General features: G+C 38.5%; 3 protein-coding genes across 6 annotated transcripts; all 3 read left to right on the top strand.

The window, feature by feature from the left end:
• Positions 1–438: 438 nt before the first annotated feature.
• LOC104825717 lies at positions 439–4,335 on the top strand. Its single transcript, XM_010558087.2, has 11 exons — positions 439–777; positions 882–968; positions 1,069–1,236; positions 1,387–1,475; positions 1,698–1,786; positions 1,891–1,994; positions 2,124–2,220; positions 2,553–2,628; positions 2,729–2,843; positions 3,222–3,753; positions 4,009–4,335. Exons 1-11 carry the CDS (start codon positions 534–536, stop codon positions 4,100–4,102), a joined length of 1,695 nt encoding a protein of 564 aa, XP_010556389.1. The 5' UTR covers positions 439–533; the 3' UTR covers positions 4,103–4,335.
• A 172-nt stretch (positions 4,336–4,507) lies between these two features.
• Positions 4,508–10,448, top strand: LOC104825718 (protein CHUP1, chloroplastic-like). 4 transcript variants are annotated; one of them, XM_010558089.1, is made up of 12 exons: positions 4,508–4,685; positions 4,822–5,011; positions 5,290–5,349; positions 6,256–6,557; positions 6,686–6,750; positions 6,848–7,603; positions 7,759–9,048; positions 9,164–9,295; positions 9,417–9,598; positions 9,689–9,800; positions 9,887–10,030; positions 10,238–10,448. In XM_010558089.1, exons 4-12 carry the CDS (start codon positions 6,467–6,469, stop codon positions 10,328–10,330), a joined length of 2,865 nt encoding a protein of 954 aa, XP_010556391.1. In that variant the 5' UTR covers positions 4,508–4,685; positions 4,822–5,011; positions 5,290–5,349; positions 6,256–6,466; the 3' UTR covers positions 10,331–10,448. The 4 variants fall into 4 exon arrangements, with proteins under 4 accessions (XP_010556391.1, XP_010556392.1, XP_010556394.1 ...); XM_010558090.1 differs by lacking the exon at positions 4,822–5,011; XM_010558092.1 differs by lacking the exons at positions 4,508–4,685; positions 4,822–5,011; positions 5,290–5,349 and adding an exon at positions 5,797–5,881.
• An 812-nt stretch (positions 10,449–11,260) lies between these two features.
• LOC104825716 (aspartyl protease family protein 2) lies at positions 11,261–13,047 on the top strand. The gene is given in 2 exon segments (XM_010558086.2): positions 11,261–12,491; positions 12,494–13,047. Coding segments are annotated over 2 exon segments (1,548 nt in total). The 5' UTR covers positions 11,261–11,275; the 3' UTR covers positions 12,826–13,047.
• Positions 13,048–16,656: the final 3,609 nt, after the last annotated feature.

The raw sequence follows: 16,656 nt of genomic DNA, 5'->3' as shown, positions 1-16,656 counted from the left end.
AATCTCAATGTATACCCGAAACCCTAAAAAATTTGATTTTTGCGGAGTTAAAAAACTATACCTGGAGGTCTTCGCAAGTAGGGTCCGAAGAGGGGGCCGAAGATGATGAAGACGAAGCCATTCTTCGTGCAAATTTGACGAGTTTGACGAACTCGCACAGAAAAATCACAGAGTGAAGAGAAAACGAAGAAGAAGAAACGACACTATGAAGAAATGAAAGTGTCTGTCGAAAAGGGGCAAAAAAAACTGTTTGGTTTTTTAAATTTTTTAAATTTAATAATTTACCAACTTTTGGTCTTTCTCCTTCAGATGTTGACACGTGTATTTTTTAAAAGGGGTTAACGATGTCTTTTCATTCTTTTACAGTTTTTGTTTGAAGCTTTTTTTTTTTTAAGGGTATGTCATGCAACTGAAATCGAAATTTAAAGTTATTTTTGTAATATTCCCTTCAGAATCTCTCACCCAATTTTTTCTACAACCGAAGATTCTGAAGCTCTCGGCAAGAACCCTAATCAGGGCACTGCACAGAAGAAATGTGTTCTTCTACTGCTACAACGGCGAAGAATTTCTCCATTTTTCTACCGAAAATCACTCCATCGATTCTGCAACGTCGTTTCAGTGTTCACCCATGCTGTGCCCTTCCCAGACCGCCTAGGTTCCGTGCCGTCGCTTCTCTCCCCGGAATATCCTGGGTTTCTCACTCTTCCGGAGATGGGTATGGTGGATGGGCTCTTGTTGATGACGATATTCCTCATCCTCACCGGAAAAAGGTGCAAGGTAGTGTGTCCTGTTTGATTTTTTCGAATTTAGACTTTTCTGGGTTTAATGGTTGCCGACAAATTTTATGACTTTATGTTGCATTTGGTTATTTTTCTTGTTAGAGTTCCGGAAGATTGTGATCGGTGGTGTTGGAACTTCACTTGCTGTTCTTCTTGCTACTGTTGCTTACTTCACAGTCTCGGGGAAAGGTCAGTTTTTTTGTTTGGATTTTCTCCGGAAGCTGAATTTCGCAGTTTGGCATACCCAATTCGGTGGTTGATCTGTTAATGTATTTTTTTTTATTGCCAGGGTTTAGGTTGGGATTTAGGAGTTCATTGCGTTCTTTATGTGTGGATTGGGTTCGGAATGGGAGTGAAATGAGCAAAAATTCGAGTTCGCCTGGCACTGATGAGAAGAATTTTGTTTGTAAGACGAGTCAGGAGGACATTGACAAGACTTGTGATACAGTTTCTTCAGGTACATTCCTTTTCTTTTCATCAATCTAAGATTGTTTTCGGTGGCTATGTAATGGGTTGGTCTGTTCATTATCTCTTTGCAATTTGTGGTAGAGCCTAGAACTAGTACTACTTAGTTTAATCTTAACATTTGTTTGCTTTGATTACTTAGGATCTACAAAGAAATCTCAACCTGTTTTGGTACCAGTTGCTGTGGATGCCACTCAACAGGAAGCATTGAAAATTTTAAAGAAATTAAAGGTTTGTTTCCAGAAGCCTGTTCTATGTCATTACATTGCATTGCATTACAGTCAATTCTACAGTGCTCATGTACCTGACATGCTGTGCACTGTAATCTGTTTTCCCTCTGAGGCTCAACTCATAAATTTGATGTGCTCACCATCCGTAGTTTTCATACATAATATTAACGGAACTCTTTGTCCAGTTCTGATCATGGAATGTCGCTTTGATTAAGGTATTCAGATCATTGAAGACGATGTAAGGGCAGATGACTTGTGCACCAGACGCGAATATGCTAGATGGGTAGTTCGTACAAATTTGTTGTTAGAGAGGTTAATGACTCTTTCTGAAAGGGTTATTGGTACCAAAGTTTCAGATATGACAAATTATGTCTCAGAGTCTGACTGGTAGAAACTCCTTATTTTTCTTACTGTAGAAGTCCAAAACGCAGGATTGTTCCTGCAGTAGCCATAGCCGGGTCATCAACTCCTGCATTTGATGATGTGAGTCCTGACGACCCAGATTTCGAGTACATACAAGGTGGAATCTTTCGGGTCATTTCTAATTTTCTAGTTTGGTTTAGTAGTTTATTTAGTTTCTTTTTAATTTGTTTCTATAGGAGGTGCCTTTCGGTAACGTTTACTTTTTGTTGTTCAACTTGTCATTCAGCCATTGCTGAGGCGGGTATTATTTCCAGCAAACTTTCCGAGGAAGATTCTCAATATGAGATGAATAAAGCAGGGAGCATCTGTTTTTCTCCTGAAAGGTATGACTTCAATGCCATGATACATCAACACGTATTGATGCTCGGTGTTTGATTAATCTCAATGATTTAAAAATCTGTCCAATCTCAAAGAGGATAATTCCTTTGTGCATAAGCTTTTAAGACTTTTGATCAGTGTCCTAGAAACTTCAGTAGAGGAAAATTTGATTCACTGCCATAAAATATCCACAACTTTGTTTATTTCCATGTCAGCTATGTTTTTTTTGTTTGCAAGTATTAAGTTATTAGACGAATGTTTTCTTCATTTGTAGTTTTGTACTGGCAACTTTATCTTTGTTTTGGATTTTCTACTTAGAACATATCTGGTGCCACAGTTTTGTTTCTCGACTGGACCTGATAAATTGGAAATCCCAATTGGAGTGTGATTGCCATCCAGAAATTATGGAAGAGGTACGATAAAGTTTAACATTTGGTTTCAAATGCTAATGTTAGAAGGGGAATTCTTCACAGATCTTTTGTCTATTAAAAAACTGACTTGTTTACAGTCCAGATATCGAGGACAAGGTCAGATTATATGGATGTGAAGCATATCGATCCCAATATAGCCCTGGGATTTTTCATGGACATGTTGGGGGGTGACAAGAGCACAATCAGAAAAGTTTTTGGTATTCCACTGCCATTCACTGAGTCAATTCTTGTTTCGTACTTTCTTAATCCAATGGAATACTTTCTTGATCCAATGGATATCCTATAGTTTTCTAACTTATTTTGACACTATAATGGCTCATGCATGCATGTTAGATTTGCACAAATCAGCAAAGAATATTGAGGTGAATGATTGTTCATTGTTGCCCTTAATGGGCATGATCTTTTTATTTTTTTCCTCTTAGGTTTTTGATATGAGTAAACAACTTCTCGCGTTCATTTTGTAGTTATTGTGTTCTCATTTCTCTTTCGCTGTGGTGATGTACTCTACACTTAGATCCGTATAAGCCCAAAGTCCTAGAAATGTGACGACTTGATGTTCAATTCATATACTACAGGAAAGATCAAGCGGTTTCAGCCGAGTAGACCTGCAACAAAAGCACAAGCAGCTGTAGCATTGACAAGCGGCAGGATGGAGGAAGCAATTTTGACAGAGCTATCAAGGGTACAAGCAGAGACTCTCGCTAAGCTAGTTGAGATGGAAGAAATCAAATCCGAGTTGCTAGAAAAGGGAGATATAATGCGGTATTGGGAAGAGACACTGCAAGAGGAGAGAGCCCGAGGGCTTGAAATGGAAGAGATTTATCTCACTGCTGTTCGTGAGTTAGAAGAAGAAGAACTTGCACAACAGAAGTGGTTCACGGAGCATTTGAAAGAAAAAGCAGCCATAGATTGTCAGAGGCAGCTGCTTCACACCCTGAGAGAAGAAGTTGATGAGATGTCTAAAAGGCTCGCATCCGAAAAATCTGTCTACCTGGATGAGCACAGCCAGTTAGAAGAAATGCTGAGTGACTTGAAGTCCAAACATGAATCATTGCTGGACAAAAGATCTATCCTTGAAGCTGAAGTAGAAGCGCTTCGAATTCTCAGGTAATGAACTACTAGTGCTTTTGCAATTAATTGAAATATCGGTTTTTAAAGAGCTGAACTCTGATTTTTTCAAAACCTCGATGCTGGGGTTCCAACTGTCTTTAAAAAAACCCGGTTGTAAAGTTCTGATCTTTAGAAAATTGAACACGGAAGTTTTGGCCTCTCGAGAAGACCCAGATAAATTGAACACGGTTGTAAAGTTCTGATATGTGGTTCATTTTCGATGTGGGTATGTAATGAATAATGGAAATGCAGATCATGGGTGGAGGATGAAGCTAGGGCAAGCCAAGCAAGAACCAAGGTTCTTGAGGAGGTGGAACGAAGGTGGAAATGGGACGACCCTGCATGAATCTCCTACCCAGATCTCAAGATCAACAATTAAAACACATTGAAGAGGATTCCTGTAAGAAACTCTCGGATAGCGCCTGTCTGGAATAAGATTTTGTCTGTTTGAACTTCAAGAATGTTCTTCAGGGATTGTACAAAAATTATGAAGTGTGTTGTTATATGGCTGATTAAATCTAGCTCGAGGAGGATTGCTTTGTTCACTAAAGAGCAATCCCTCTTTGTAACTCATTTCTATTTGAACACAGAACCAATATTCTAGGTCAAAAAGTGATCATATTCTCTTCGAATATTATCGTTAGTGGGATCTCTCTCGAAACTGTTCTCTCGCTGTTTCAAACCAAATATTCGGATTTCAAATTGGAAGGACAATCGTTCGATGTCGATGAACATTGAGTTCATATCTTTTGACTTACTACCCAATTCATAAAAGAGATTTTCTTCTTACAAAATGTTGAAAATCGATTGAAGGTTACCGCCGTTGTTCAGTATCAAAGTATCACCACCTGATAGGAGCAGCAACTGTGGCAATCTTCAACGGGAAAGTGGAAACACAGCAAAACAGAAGAAATCACAAATCTGGGAAGGTACGAACTTTGGCTAATTTAAAGTAAACATGTTCGAATCTGACGAAGGTTTTCGGCTTTCTATGGCTTTTATTGCTTTCCTTGAGAAGGGTTTGTTTGAAGATTGAATCTTTTGATATGGGCTTTGACACTGCAGATTGCCGAAAACTACGACACATCAATTTTCTTCCGGCGATATTCTGTTCAAAAGAGGAAACTTTCTTAACTTTCGTCACGGAATTGATGAAACCCATTTCTCAGTTGATGAATTCTTAGTCGTGTCGATGATTAAATCATCGTAAGGAGAGGCAATCTGCAGATAAGCGTGTAGGATAACGACTTGACAAGTTGAGCCTTCTGAATTCATGACCTTGAGAAAGAAACCTTTTTTTCAGATTTTTTAATTAGTTCTTATTTTTAGTATTTCTTTTATCTTGCCTTGGTGTTGTGAGAAAATTGTCCTTTCGAGACCAGACAGTAGGATATTGGTAATGGTGATAGATGAATTCGTCTACTACTTGTCTGTTCTTCATCACTGGCGATGTTCCCCTATTGGCCTCGAATTGTCTGAATCTTCTGAAACACTTGCCAATGAGTTTTATCCTCGTTCTAATCTTTCTTTCAGGTCATCCATTTTCAACCGTTTCTTCAGAAGGTGGTGATCAGAAATAAGAACAGCCCTTTTGTGAGTTTTCCACTCCTTAAACATGCAAGATTCTACTATTTCATAGCTGCTTATGAAAGTTGAAACAGGGTTTAGTGTGTGCTTTCTTTAGGCTTGTTCATTGATTTGGGTTTGGTTTGGTTTACCTGTTTTCTGTTCTGTATTTTCAATCACACAAAGCATGACCAAGATAAGGCTATAAAGGAAACATGTGATGTATCTGTGGTTGAGAGTGAGGGGTCCATCTACTGGAAAGGGTTCATTTCTTGGCTGCAGTTTTCTCCATTTACTCCTATCCATTAGCTAAATGGACGTAGAATCTTAATTGACCCTTTATTGTTTTTGCTCATTATGTGGCTTGGGAACTAACCCTACTTGTGGTTGGCTGGCCCCCCAAGCTTCTCTGCTACTTTGCTGTCTTGTCTTGCATCACACATTTTAGCCAATCTAATCTATCAATTTTAATGAAATGATTGGATGGTAAACCTTGTTCATGGTTTCCTCGAGGCTTATGAGTGATCCTACTTTCTCAGTTTTTAGTTTCACTGCTTAGGTTGGTTTCACCTGCTTGAAACATCCATTATAAAAGATACAAGAGACAGAATCTTAACTTTTTATTGATCCTCCTAACGAATCATATATATATATATATACACACCCACACACACGTGGACCAAGGTACAAAAGGATATTCTCATAGTTCTTGATGTATTCAGAGTTTGTACAGCTGCTAAATTTTGTTATGGTTCGGAAATGGTTGGTATGATTTTAAACGCCACCCATCCATATACATCTCTTGCCTCATCTGTCCTGAGCTAATAATGGCAAAATTTTACGGCGTCTAAAATTGGATTTCTGGCAAGGTTTTTTTTTTCATGGAGGGAGATAGTTGTTGAGTTTTGTCGGTGTCTGAGTTTTCTCTTACAGGCACAGGTGGGTTATCCACGTTGTAAGCTTCATGAAGAGGATATGGACCAATATTTCCTGGTTCTGTCTCTGAGAGGAGAAGAAACGATGGTTTGAGTCCTTGGTCATGGATGGGAAGAGAAACATGTTGTTACATGTTCTGGGATATTATCAACAGCTCTCTATAAATGACACAAGAAAGGGAATCTTTTCCCTATAAGAGATCTAATACATGATTCTCCGGTTACTTGTTGCTGCTTCCGTTGCAGCCTATACAGTTAAGAAGCTCAACAGTAAATCCTCAAAACACGGAAAACGTTCAGGTAGCTTGCTTCTCTGCTTAAATTATTCTCAATAGCTCGTGTTTTTCTTGTTAAAACCTGTTCTTTATCATATATTGTCTTTCACTTTATAAACTGATTTTGTTCATTCATTCTGCCTTGTGCTTAAGAAAATGGCCAAGATGGGGATAAAGAGCCGGTCTCTGGTACCAATGACAACATCAAGGATAGAAAGGTAAGAGTATACATGCAAACATTTGCAAAAGTTTCTTCATTTTCTGTACAAGAGATAATCTGCTTCATATGTTTGTTTACAAATCGGAAAATTGCAGATGGAAGAGGAGGAAGAAGAGGAAGAACAGGTTAAACTGATAAATAGTATATTCAATCAGGCTCGTGAAAGTATATCGGATTTCCTAGATGATGATATTTTACCGGAGTTTGAAAACCTTTTATCCGGGGAGATTGATTATCCATTGCTTAATGACAACTTGGATAGAGCAGAGAAAGAAAGGGTATACAACAACGAGATGGCATATAATGCAAGTGAACTTGAGAGGTTGAGGAATTTAGTGAAGGAACTAGAAGAAAGAGAAGTAAAGCTCGAGGGAGAATTGCTCGAGTATTACGGGCTCAAGGAGCAAGAATCGGATATTATAGAGTTACAAAGGCAGCTAAAGATCAAGACAGTTGAGATCGATATGCTCAACATCACAATAAACTCTCTGCAAGCTGAGAGGAAAAAGCTTCACGAGGAAATCTCACAGAATGGTGCCTTGAGAAAGGAGCTCGAGGTGGCAAGAAACAAGATAAAGGAATTACAGAGGCAGATTCAGCTCGATGCTAACCAGACAAAAGGGCAGTTACTATTGCTTAAGCAGCATGTTTCAAGTCTTCAGGCAAAAGAAGAGGAAGCCATGAAAAAAGATAGTGAGGTTGAGAGAAAGCTGAAGGCTGTGCAGGAAATGGAAGTTGAGCTCATGGAACTTAAACGAAAAAACAGAGAGCTTCAACACGAAAAAAGAGAATTGACTGTCAAACTCGATGCTGCAGAAACCAGAAATTCAGCCCTTTCCAACATGACCGAGGTAAAAACCACTAATTGTTAAATCATGTTTCCTTTTTTTTTTCTCCAGATTTGTATGCTATTTCTTTTGCCTGAAGCTATTTCCTTTCTTAAACAAAAACCTCTGCCCTTTTTACTGACTCAGAATTATGCATCCCTTGCCAAATGCTTTATCAGAGCGATAAGGTCGCCAAAGCAAGAGAAGAGATAAACAACTTGAAGCATGCAAATGAGGACTTATTAAAGCAGGTGGAAGGGCTTCAGATGAACCGGTTCAGCGAAGTAGAGGAATTGGTATATCTCCGTTGGGTCAATGCATGTCTAAGATACGAACTGAGAAACTACCAAACACCATCTGGAAAAATCTCGGCTCGTGACCTCAGCAAGAACCTGAGTCCTAAATCCCAAGAAAGAGCCAAACGGTTAATGTTAGAGTATGCGGGTTCAGAACGTGGACAAGGGGATACTGATATGGAGAGCAACTTCTCTCATCCTTCATCCCCAGGAAGTGAGGATTTCGACAATGCTTCCATCGATAGTTCTACAAGTAGGTATAGTAGTTTGAGTAAAAAACCGAGCTTGATTCAGAAACTTAAGCGATGGGGCAAAAGCAAGGATGACTCAAGTGTACAGTCATCACCCTCGAGATCATTCTATGGTGGGTCACCAAGCAGAATGAGTATGAGCCTACAAAGACAAAGGGGTCCTTTAGAGTCTTTAATGGTCAGAAACGCCAGTGAGAGTGTAGCCATCACGACATTTGGTAAAGCCGATCAAGAAACCCCTTCTTCTCCAGGTGAAGCTTTGAATAATGTAGCATCATCGTTTCAGTTGATGTCAAAATCGGTTGACGGTGTTATGGATGAAAAGTACCCTGCATACAAAGACAGGCATAAGCTAGCTTTGGAAAGGGAAAAGCATATTAAGCAGAAAGCCGAGCTAGCAAGAGCAGAAAGGTTTGGCGGTAGTGCGAATTTGCCTCCCAGACTTGCTCAGATAAAGGAGAAAACTGTTCCGTCTGCAGGCACGACAATGGTGGAGCAATCTAGTGATGGTAAAGCCAGCGAAAATGCTCAGAATGTAACAAAAATGAAGCTTGTGGAGATTGAGAAACGCCCGACTAGAGTTCCCCGCCCTCCTCCAAGACCATCTGGCGTTACCGGAGATGGTAAAAACACAAATTTACCATCAAACCCACCTCCTTTACCTGGTGGGCCACCACCTCCTCCGCCACCACCTGGTGGGCCACCACCGCCACCACCTCCACCCGGGGCCCTCGGAAGAGGGGCAGGAAATGGGAACAGAGTTCACCGAGCTCCAGAGCTTGTTGAGTTTTATCAATCATTGATGAAACGGGAAGCGAAGAACGACACGTCCTCTCTGATTGCTTCAGGAGGTAGCAATGCATCAGATGCTAGGAGCAACATGATTGGAGAAATAGAGAATCGATCAACATTCCTTTTGGCAGTAAGTCACGGTTTTACTCTTTGTAGCTGCTTCATACCTTTTTCCCGAAAATCAGTCTTGAACATAAACATACATACATACAATATACATGCAAATGTAATATGGTATGATTCAGGTAAAAGCTGACGTGGAGACACAAGGTGACTTTGTTCAGTCATTGGCAACTGAAGTTCGAGCTGCTTCTTTCACTAACATAGACGACCTTGTGGCATTTGTGAGCTGGCTAGACGAAGAACTCTCCTTTCTGGTCATTCCTCAACTCTCTTCAAGATGGGCTTTACCCATCTTTTATTATTTACTCAATTCTTCTTCCTTTTCCATGAAGATCTTCACACAATCTGGTCATTTCCGATGGATATTTTGAGTAGGTAGATGAACGAGCCGTTCTTAAACACTTTGACTGGCCAGAAGGGAAAGCTGATGCATTACGAGAAGCAGCTTTTGAATATCAAGATCTGTTGAAGCTAGAGAAGCAAGTGACTTCTTTTGTGGATGATCCTAACCTCCCGTATGAACCCGCTTTGAAGAAAATGTACAAGTTGCTGGAGAAGTATGTCTTTTCTGATCCACGATCCCAAATCTTCATCACATCTCTCTCTCTTTTTAAACCGTGTTTTGTTTTGTTATGTTCTATTGACAGAGTTGAACAAAGCGTATATGCGCTTTTACGTACAAGAGACATGGCTATTTCTCGGTACAGAGAGTTTGGAATTCCGGTTGATTGGTTGATGGATTCAGGAGTTGTTGGAAAGGTATTATGTTCTTCTTCCTTAGATGCGGAGATTCCGGGTCATCTTACAAGAACCTTGAACTTGTGTCTTTTCTTTTGCAACTACAGATCAAGATTTCGTCAGTTCAACTGGCGAGAAAATACATGAAACGAGTAGCCACCGAGCTTGATTCAATGAGCGGATCCGAGAAAGACCCTAACCGAGAGTTCTTGATTCTTCAAGGTGTTCGTTTCGCTTTCCGGGTCCATCAGGTAAAAGGAAGAAAAAAAAACATCCATCCATTCCATTCTTCTTTCTCGTTCTTGATTCAAACACAGTTTCCTGTTGCATGATGTGCAACTTCCTACTTCTCCAATGCTTACAAACACATGTGTATATATATACACACACTCATATATATGTATATATGTATGCATATCTGAACAAGAGAACGTGTTTTGTTTCGAGTGATTTTATAGTTCGCGGGAGGATTCGACGCAGAAAGCATGAAGGCATTCGAAGAGCTCAGGAGCCGCGCGAAAACTGAATCAAGAGAAGAAGCTGTAAACTGAGGTTTTAGGGTTCTTCGTCTGTTCCCTTTGTTATATCATAATATCCACATTCTTCAAAATGTGAAAATGATAGTAAATTTTAAAAGAAATGGAATAAGGAAAAATATACAATTTAATATTCTAAATTAAATCTACGAAATCTCTGAAAATAAAATAATAAATCCCCTTGCAAAAAAAGCAGTAGCATGTGTTTTCATTCATGTGCAGATAACGCTTCCCATGCAAAAGTCGCCCTGTAATATTTCTTTTTTATTTTATTTAATCCGTGTATTAATTCATTTTTCAACATTAATAAAATCCGATAATCATCATTTTGAGTTTATTAGATTTACTTTTAAAATCAGACAACAACTGACGGCTTCGAGTTCCCACTGCACGTGCACTCCGAGATCTAACACTTTGATTGCTTAGTTACCGCAGATTTAGAAAGAGAAAAAGGTCTGTGATAATATATATACATATGTTATGTATGTTTATTAACATATAAATTTACATGCCATATAAGATGATTCCTACACTAAAAATTGTTCATTATTTTTTCTTTCCATTGGATTGTATATCACATAGTTTTGCAAATACTTCTATTCTATATCACATACACACATAGAGTTGCATGAATAAATATTATTATTACAAAAAAAATGATTATGTTTTATAGAGAAATTAATTGGGGAAGGCACATTAAGGAATCTGCCACCACCTAACCAAACGAGGGTCCATTTATTTTTATTTTTATTTCTGTTTCATCATCACCAAACATAGATCTTCTAATCATATAAAGTTTATGGCTTTGTGTTTTAAATTAAATTTAATAAACAAAATCTATAGTTTTTTTTTTTTTGGGTATCCAACCGTTTGAAAAGCGAAGAAGACCGAAGATTGCAACCAAACAAAAAAAACAAGAAAGCAACAAAAAAATAAACAGCTGGATTCTTGCAAAAGCCAATGCATTTGTCGTCTCCAAGTAGAAGTACTTCACGTTGTATACCTCTTCGACCACATGCTGTCAAAACCGTATTCATTAAAAATAACATTAATAATACGTACGTATCCGAATACGTATATACGTGTCTACACCTTCTTCTTAAAACTCCAAAACACTTCTGTTTCTGTCCCTGTCTCTCAATGGCTCATCTTCTCGCCCTCTGCTCCCTCCTCTCTCTCCTCTTCCCGGCGTGCTTCTCCGCCGCGGTGACGGGCGAGGCAAATGCACGCGCCGCCGCGAACGAGTACCTGAAGCTGCCGTTGCTACGCAAATCGCCGTTTCCTTCTCCGACGCAAGCTCTCGCCTTGGACACTCACCGTCTCGCTCTTCTCTCCCTTCGCCGGAAAACTCTTAAACCCATACCAGCGGTCAAATCTCCGGTGGTCTCCGGCGCAGCTACCGGATCTGGTCAGTACTTCGTCGATCTCCGGCTGGGTCAACCGCCGCAGTCGCTCCTCCTCGTCGCCGACACCGGAAGCGACCTTGTCTGGGTCAAATGCTCCGCCTGTCGGAACTGTTCCCTCCACGCGCCGGGCACCGTGTTCCTCACGCGCCACTCGTCCACATTCTCTCCCACTCACTGCTACGACCCGGTTTGCAGGCTCGTCCCTAAACCGGGTCGGGCCCCGGTTTGTAACCATACCCGGATCCACTCCACGTGTCCGTACGAGTACTCGTACGCGGACGGGTCGCTCACCTCCGGTTTATTCGCCAGAGAAACGACGTCGTTGAAGACGAACTCCGGTAAAAAGGCGAAGCTCAAGAGCGTGGCTTTCGGGTGCGGGTTTCGGATCTCGGGTCCAAGCGTTTCAGGTACGAGCTTCAATGGGGCCCACGGAGTAATGGGCCTGGGCCGTGGGCCCATTTCGTTCGCATCCCAGCTCGGTCGTCGTTTCGGGAACAAATTCTCCTACTGCCTTATGGACTACACTCTCTCTCCACCTCCGGCGAGTTACCTCATCATCGGCGACCAAAACGCCGTCGTTTCGAAGATCCCGAGGCTCTTCTTCACTCCATTGTTGGCCAACCCGTTTTCTCCGACGTTCTATTACCTCCAGATCAAGTCCGTTTCCGTCAACGGCGCGAAATTACGGATCCACCCCTCCGTCTGGGACATCGACGACTCCGGCAACGGAGGCACCGTCATCGACTCCGGCACCACTCTCTCCTTCCTCGCCTCGCGGCACTGAGACGGCGGATCCAGCTTCCGATCGCCGCGAAGCCGACGCCGGGGTTCGATCTCTGCTTCAACGTCTCCGGTGTCTCGAAACCGGAGATGGATCTTCCGAGGCTGAAGTTTGAGCTCGCAGGAGACGCGGTGTTCGTCCCGCCGCCGAGGAATTACTTCATCGAGACGGAGGAGGAGATCCAGTGTCTGGCGATCCAACCCGTGAATTCTCGGGTCGGGTTCTCGGTGATTGGGAATCTTATGCAGCAAGGGTTCTTGTTCGAGTTCGACAGGGACAGATCACGGCTTGGTTTTTCTCGACGCGGTTGCGCTTTGCCGTGATGTTCGCCGGAATATTCCGTTTCCGGCTCACTGGTCTGGAGGAGTGCAACTCGTTGGTTCAAAGATTCTTTTTCTTTTGTCTTTTTTTTTTTGGTCGCCTAAAGGACAAGATTGAGTGGCAGTTCACTGTTTTAGAAAAATACTAAATAAAAAATCTTTTTTGAGTGTGTATTTTGATTTTGATTATTATCTTTGAATATTACAGAATATAATTAACCAGTAGTTTATTTTATTTATTTATTTTTTTGCAGTAATTACTTATCGATTATGCAGAAAAGAATTAGTTACTAATTATGCTTGGATTCTTCTGATTTGGCTAACGGGAAAAAAACAGGGGAGAATCCAAGATAATAATGTGCTTTTTCATCATTTGTTATTGTATAATCACAAAAGTTTTATATATTTTTATGTCTCTTTTGTCTTTTATTTTTTGTTTGTTTATTTTTTTTACAATGCAAAAATTGAAATATTTTTTAAAAAATTGGAAATGTGGTTAAATATTTCTATTTACATTTGGATTTGGATTTGGATTTGAACCCGAAATAAGAAAATATTTTACATATTATCATTAGATCGTCTCAATTTAGATTTTTCGTTTGCTTAATTATTAACACCTCCACGAACATTTTAATCACTGATTTTCTATAAATGAAGTTGCAAGAAACTAAATCTCTTAAAAAAATTTATGAGATTGAAAAATTACATGTTTATTTTTTTCCTGAAAACTAAAAATCTGAGTTGAATAAATTATTTAATAATATAGAAACTAGTGGAGTCGTAGAGTCAATGCAACTACATGGGCAACATCTCGATTTGTCCGGATCACTTCACGGTCGAATAAATGAAATGCAGATGGTAATGCGAAGTTATAATTATATAATAATTGGCTAATATATATATATATATATATATATAGAAGAACATGTGATAGTAATAAATTAGCAGCCTTTATCCAACTTGCAATTTCCTCACCACCTTGTAGACTCGTAGTAGTAAATGCACATACGAACGTTTATTAATTATTTTAGATACGCAATCGTATATAGCATGGTATCCAATTTAATGATATATGCAATTTCAAAGCAAGTAATATATAATACGCTACCATTACAAAAAAAATATATATATATAATATGCTAAAAATATTTGGGCCAGAACGATTGTAGCCCGCGAGGCCTGTGTCTGTGTTTGAATCATATTGGACCTAATTGAACTATTATTTGCCGGATCCCTTTGGGCTTTCATTTAGAGTATGTATGTATGTATGTATGTATGTATGTATGTATGTATGTATGTATGTATGTATGTATGTATGTATGTATGTATGTATGTACGTACGTACGTCATGATGGAGTAAGCCTAACGTCATAATGATCAAAGCCCTAAAACAGCACCGAGATAGTGTAACAAAAACATCACACAACTTTTGGATTAAAGTGATTATCTTCATTTAAAAAAGATATAGAAAACCTTAAAATATATAAAAGGCAAGTCACACATACATTCATATATATATATATATATATATGCACACTCATATATGCATAGGTGACATAGATGATCTCTATCTATATGGGCCCAACTGTTTAAAATAAAAAAAAAAGAAACGAAGAACCCACATGGGACCAGACCACCCATGCGTGTGACCACAAAGTAATGGTACTTATTCCTAATTAAGCTTATATATATAAAAAAAACGCACAAAACATATTATACATACATATATGTATATATCAAGGAATTCACAATTGAACCATTGCTTCTCTAAGCAATACCTCATCCCACATCATCATCATCATATATATATATATATATATAATGCGGTTGTGAAGACAAAATTGTCACAAGATGTAAAAGAAACGAGTGCAAAACATATTTTTAAAAAAGAAAATGAAAGGAGATTTTGCACTAATGAATGTCTAAATTTTAGCATTCAAATATAAAATAAAGTATTTGTAGATAGGGTACACTGAATAATCGGTGGTGGTGGTGGTGGTGGATGGCATTGTTGGTGTGCATGTAGGGCTTGCCAAAGCTATAATGATTTAACAGTTTGACCATTTCACTTAAAATGTTTTGGTCTGAAAACTTTGGACGACAAGTACGTACCATCGATTTTCATTATATTCCAATTGCAAATTAGGTGTGTGTGTGTGTGAATATATATATGTATGGATACAACAAACATAAGATATAATCTAGAAATATAGGGAGCAAATGGATATATAATACCCAAAAAGGGGCTGAATTTGATCGATAACCGAAGACCCCGACATGGTTTACGTGATGATTAACTGGTTGGCTTTAACTAAAACCAAACCGGTTAGCATGTGAATTTCACTGTATTATCATTTATTTCTTTGGTTTTAACCTAAAGGCCTGTTTTTTGGACCAACCAAAACAGCTAAAGGGTATGAACTTGTAACAACAACGACAATAATAATTAATAAATAGTAACAATAACAATAATATATAACATAATGTTAGTGTGTGTATGTTTTGTCAGTGCGTGTTGGACACCGTGAAAATGATCAGTATGTCTCCAGAGTCATTTAGGAAACATACATCATCATTTCTGCGTTTATATTATATATATCATTACTTTCTGCGTTTATATTAAATTTATGAAATATACGTATTTTGAAATAAAAGAAGCCTGTACTATATATTTCGAACTAGATTTAACGAAATGGTGCTTACATTAAACTCGAAGTGAACAAAAACGAAAGAGTGGAAGAGTTCAGAGACAAAATGATTAGATTGTCTTGGAGAAGCGAGGAGAGAAAAAGGACAGCGTGGATAAAAATATTACAGAATCTGGAACATCGTGTGGGCCGTCGCTCTGCACATCCCCTAAACCCTAATATATTCTCCTCGATCTGTGTATATATAGATAACAGACACGTGTATATATATAAAACATATATCTTTTTAAAAACTTGTAAAAGATTCCTAAAACAAGCTTGTGAAAGCCCATCAATCGATTCACATCACAATTTACTGGGTGATTATTTCAGAGAAGAATCATGGAATATGGGATGTGATCGAAGAACAGAATATTCGAGCCAAATTCAAGCTCAAATATATATATATATATATATATATATATATATAAATATATATATATATATATATATATATAATTGAATAGTGGGTTTTGGCTAAACGACTCGAGCATAATGATGAAAAGTAAAAGCCTTTGTTTGGTCTCTGGTCGGTCGACAATCCGTGTGTTATGTGGTCAGTGTTGGGTTTTGTTCTGTTCTTTTTTTTTTTCTGTTTAGGGTTTATGTTTTTTGCCAACATTCATACTTGTGCCAATCGAGAAAGATGAAAAACGCAAAAAGAAAATAAATGATTAAGAAGCCAAATGTAACTTTTTTTCACGCAATTTTCAGACCCTATTGGAATATAATTCTAACTCATTTCCCTTTAAAAGCATGTCAAAGTAATGATTATTGATTAATACCAAATTTACTCCTTTTGTTTTATTGCATTTAAAAAGTATTTGTGTAATCATTCACAGCCAAACATGTGTTATGGTGTTGAATATGGATTATATATATATATGATTCATGGTATTACATGAATAGGCGAGGATAAGTACATATAATTTTAATCAGGAACTTTTTATAGACAGCTGTTAGTATAGTAGAAAACATGATCAATTTTGTTAAAACATCAGAAATAACTGTATTTGTTTATTTGATAACATAAGTAAATAAAAGAACATAACTAATTTACTCATCATAATATATATATATATATAATATATATATATATCAAAAGGTGTTATATAGATTATCGTTGGAGAAGATCAAGTCCAAGCTT

The sequence above is a fragment of the Tarenaya hassleriana genome, unplaced genomic scaffold (genome assembly GCF_000463585.1).
Source record: "Tarenaya hassleriana unplaced genomic scaffold, ASM46358v1 Cleome48, whole genome shotgun sequence".
NCBI lineage: Eukaryota > Viridiplantae > Streptophyta > Magnoliopsida > Brassicales > Cleomaceae > Tarenaya > Tarenaya hassleriana.
The sequence above is the reverse complement of the archived record's forward strand: the minus strand, read 5'-3'. Positions and strand labels throughout refer to the sequence as shown.

Excerpts from the sequence above, each read along its gene's own strand:
- LOC104825717 (XM_010558087.2), top strand. The coding sequence starts at position 534 with ATGTGTTCTTCTACTGCTACAACGGCGAAGAATTTCTCCATTTTTCTA. Across the intron at positions 1,787-1,890 it reads ACAAATTTGTTGTTAGAGAG|AAGTCCAAAACGCAGGATTG; the intron begins GTTAATGACTCT and ends TTCTTACTGTAG. Across the intron at positions 2,221-2,552 it reads ATCTGTTTTTCTCCTGAAAG|TTTTGTTTCTCGACTGGACC; the intron begins GTATGACTTCAA and ends CTGGTGCCACAG.
- LOC104825718 (XM_010558090.1), top strand. The coding sequence starts at position 6,467 with ATGATTCTCCGGTTACTTGTTGCTGCTTCCGTTGCAGCCTATACAGTT. Across the intron at positions 9,049-9,163 it reads GATCAACATTCCTTTTGGCA|GTAAAAGCTGACGTGGAGAC; the intron begins GTAAGTCACGGT and ends GGTATGATTCAG. Across the intron at positions 9,801-9,886 it reads ATTCAGGAGTTGTTGGAAAG|ATCAAGATTTCGTCAGTTCA; the intron begins GTATTATGTTCT and ends TTGCAACTACAG.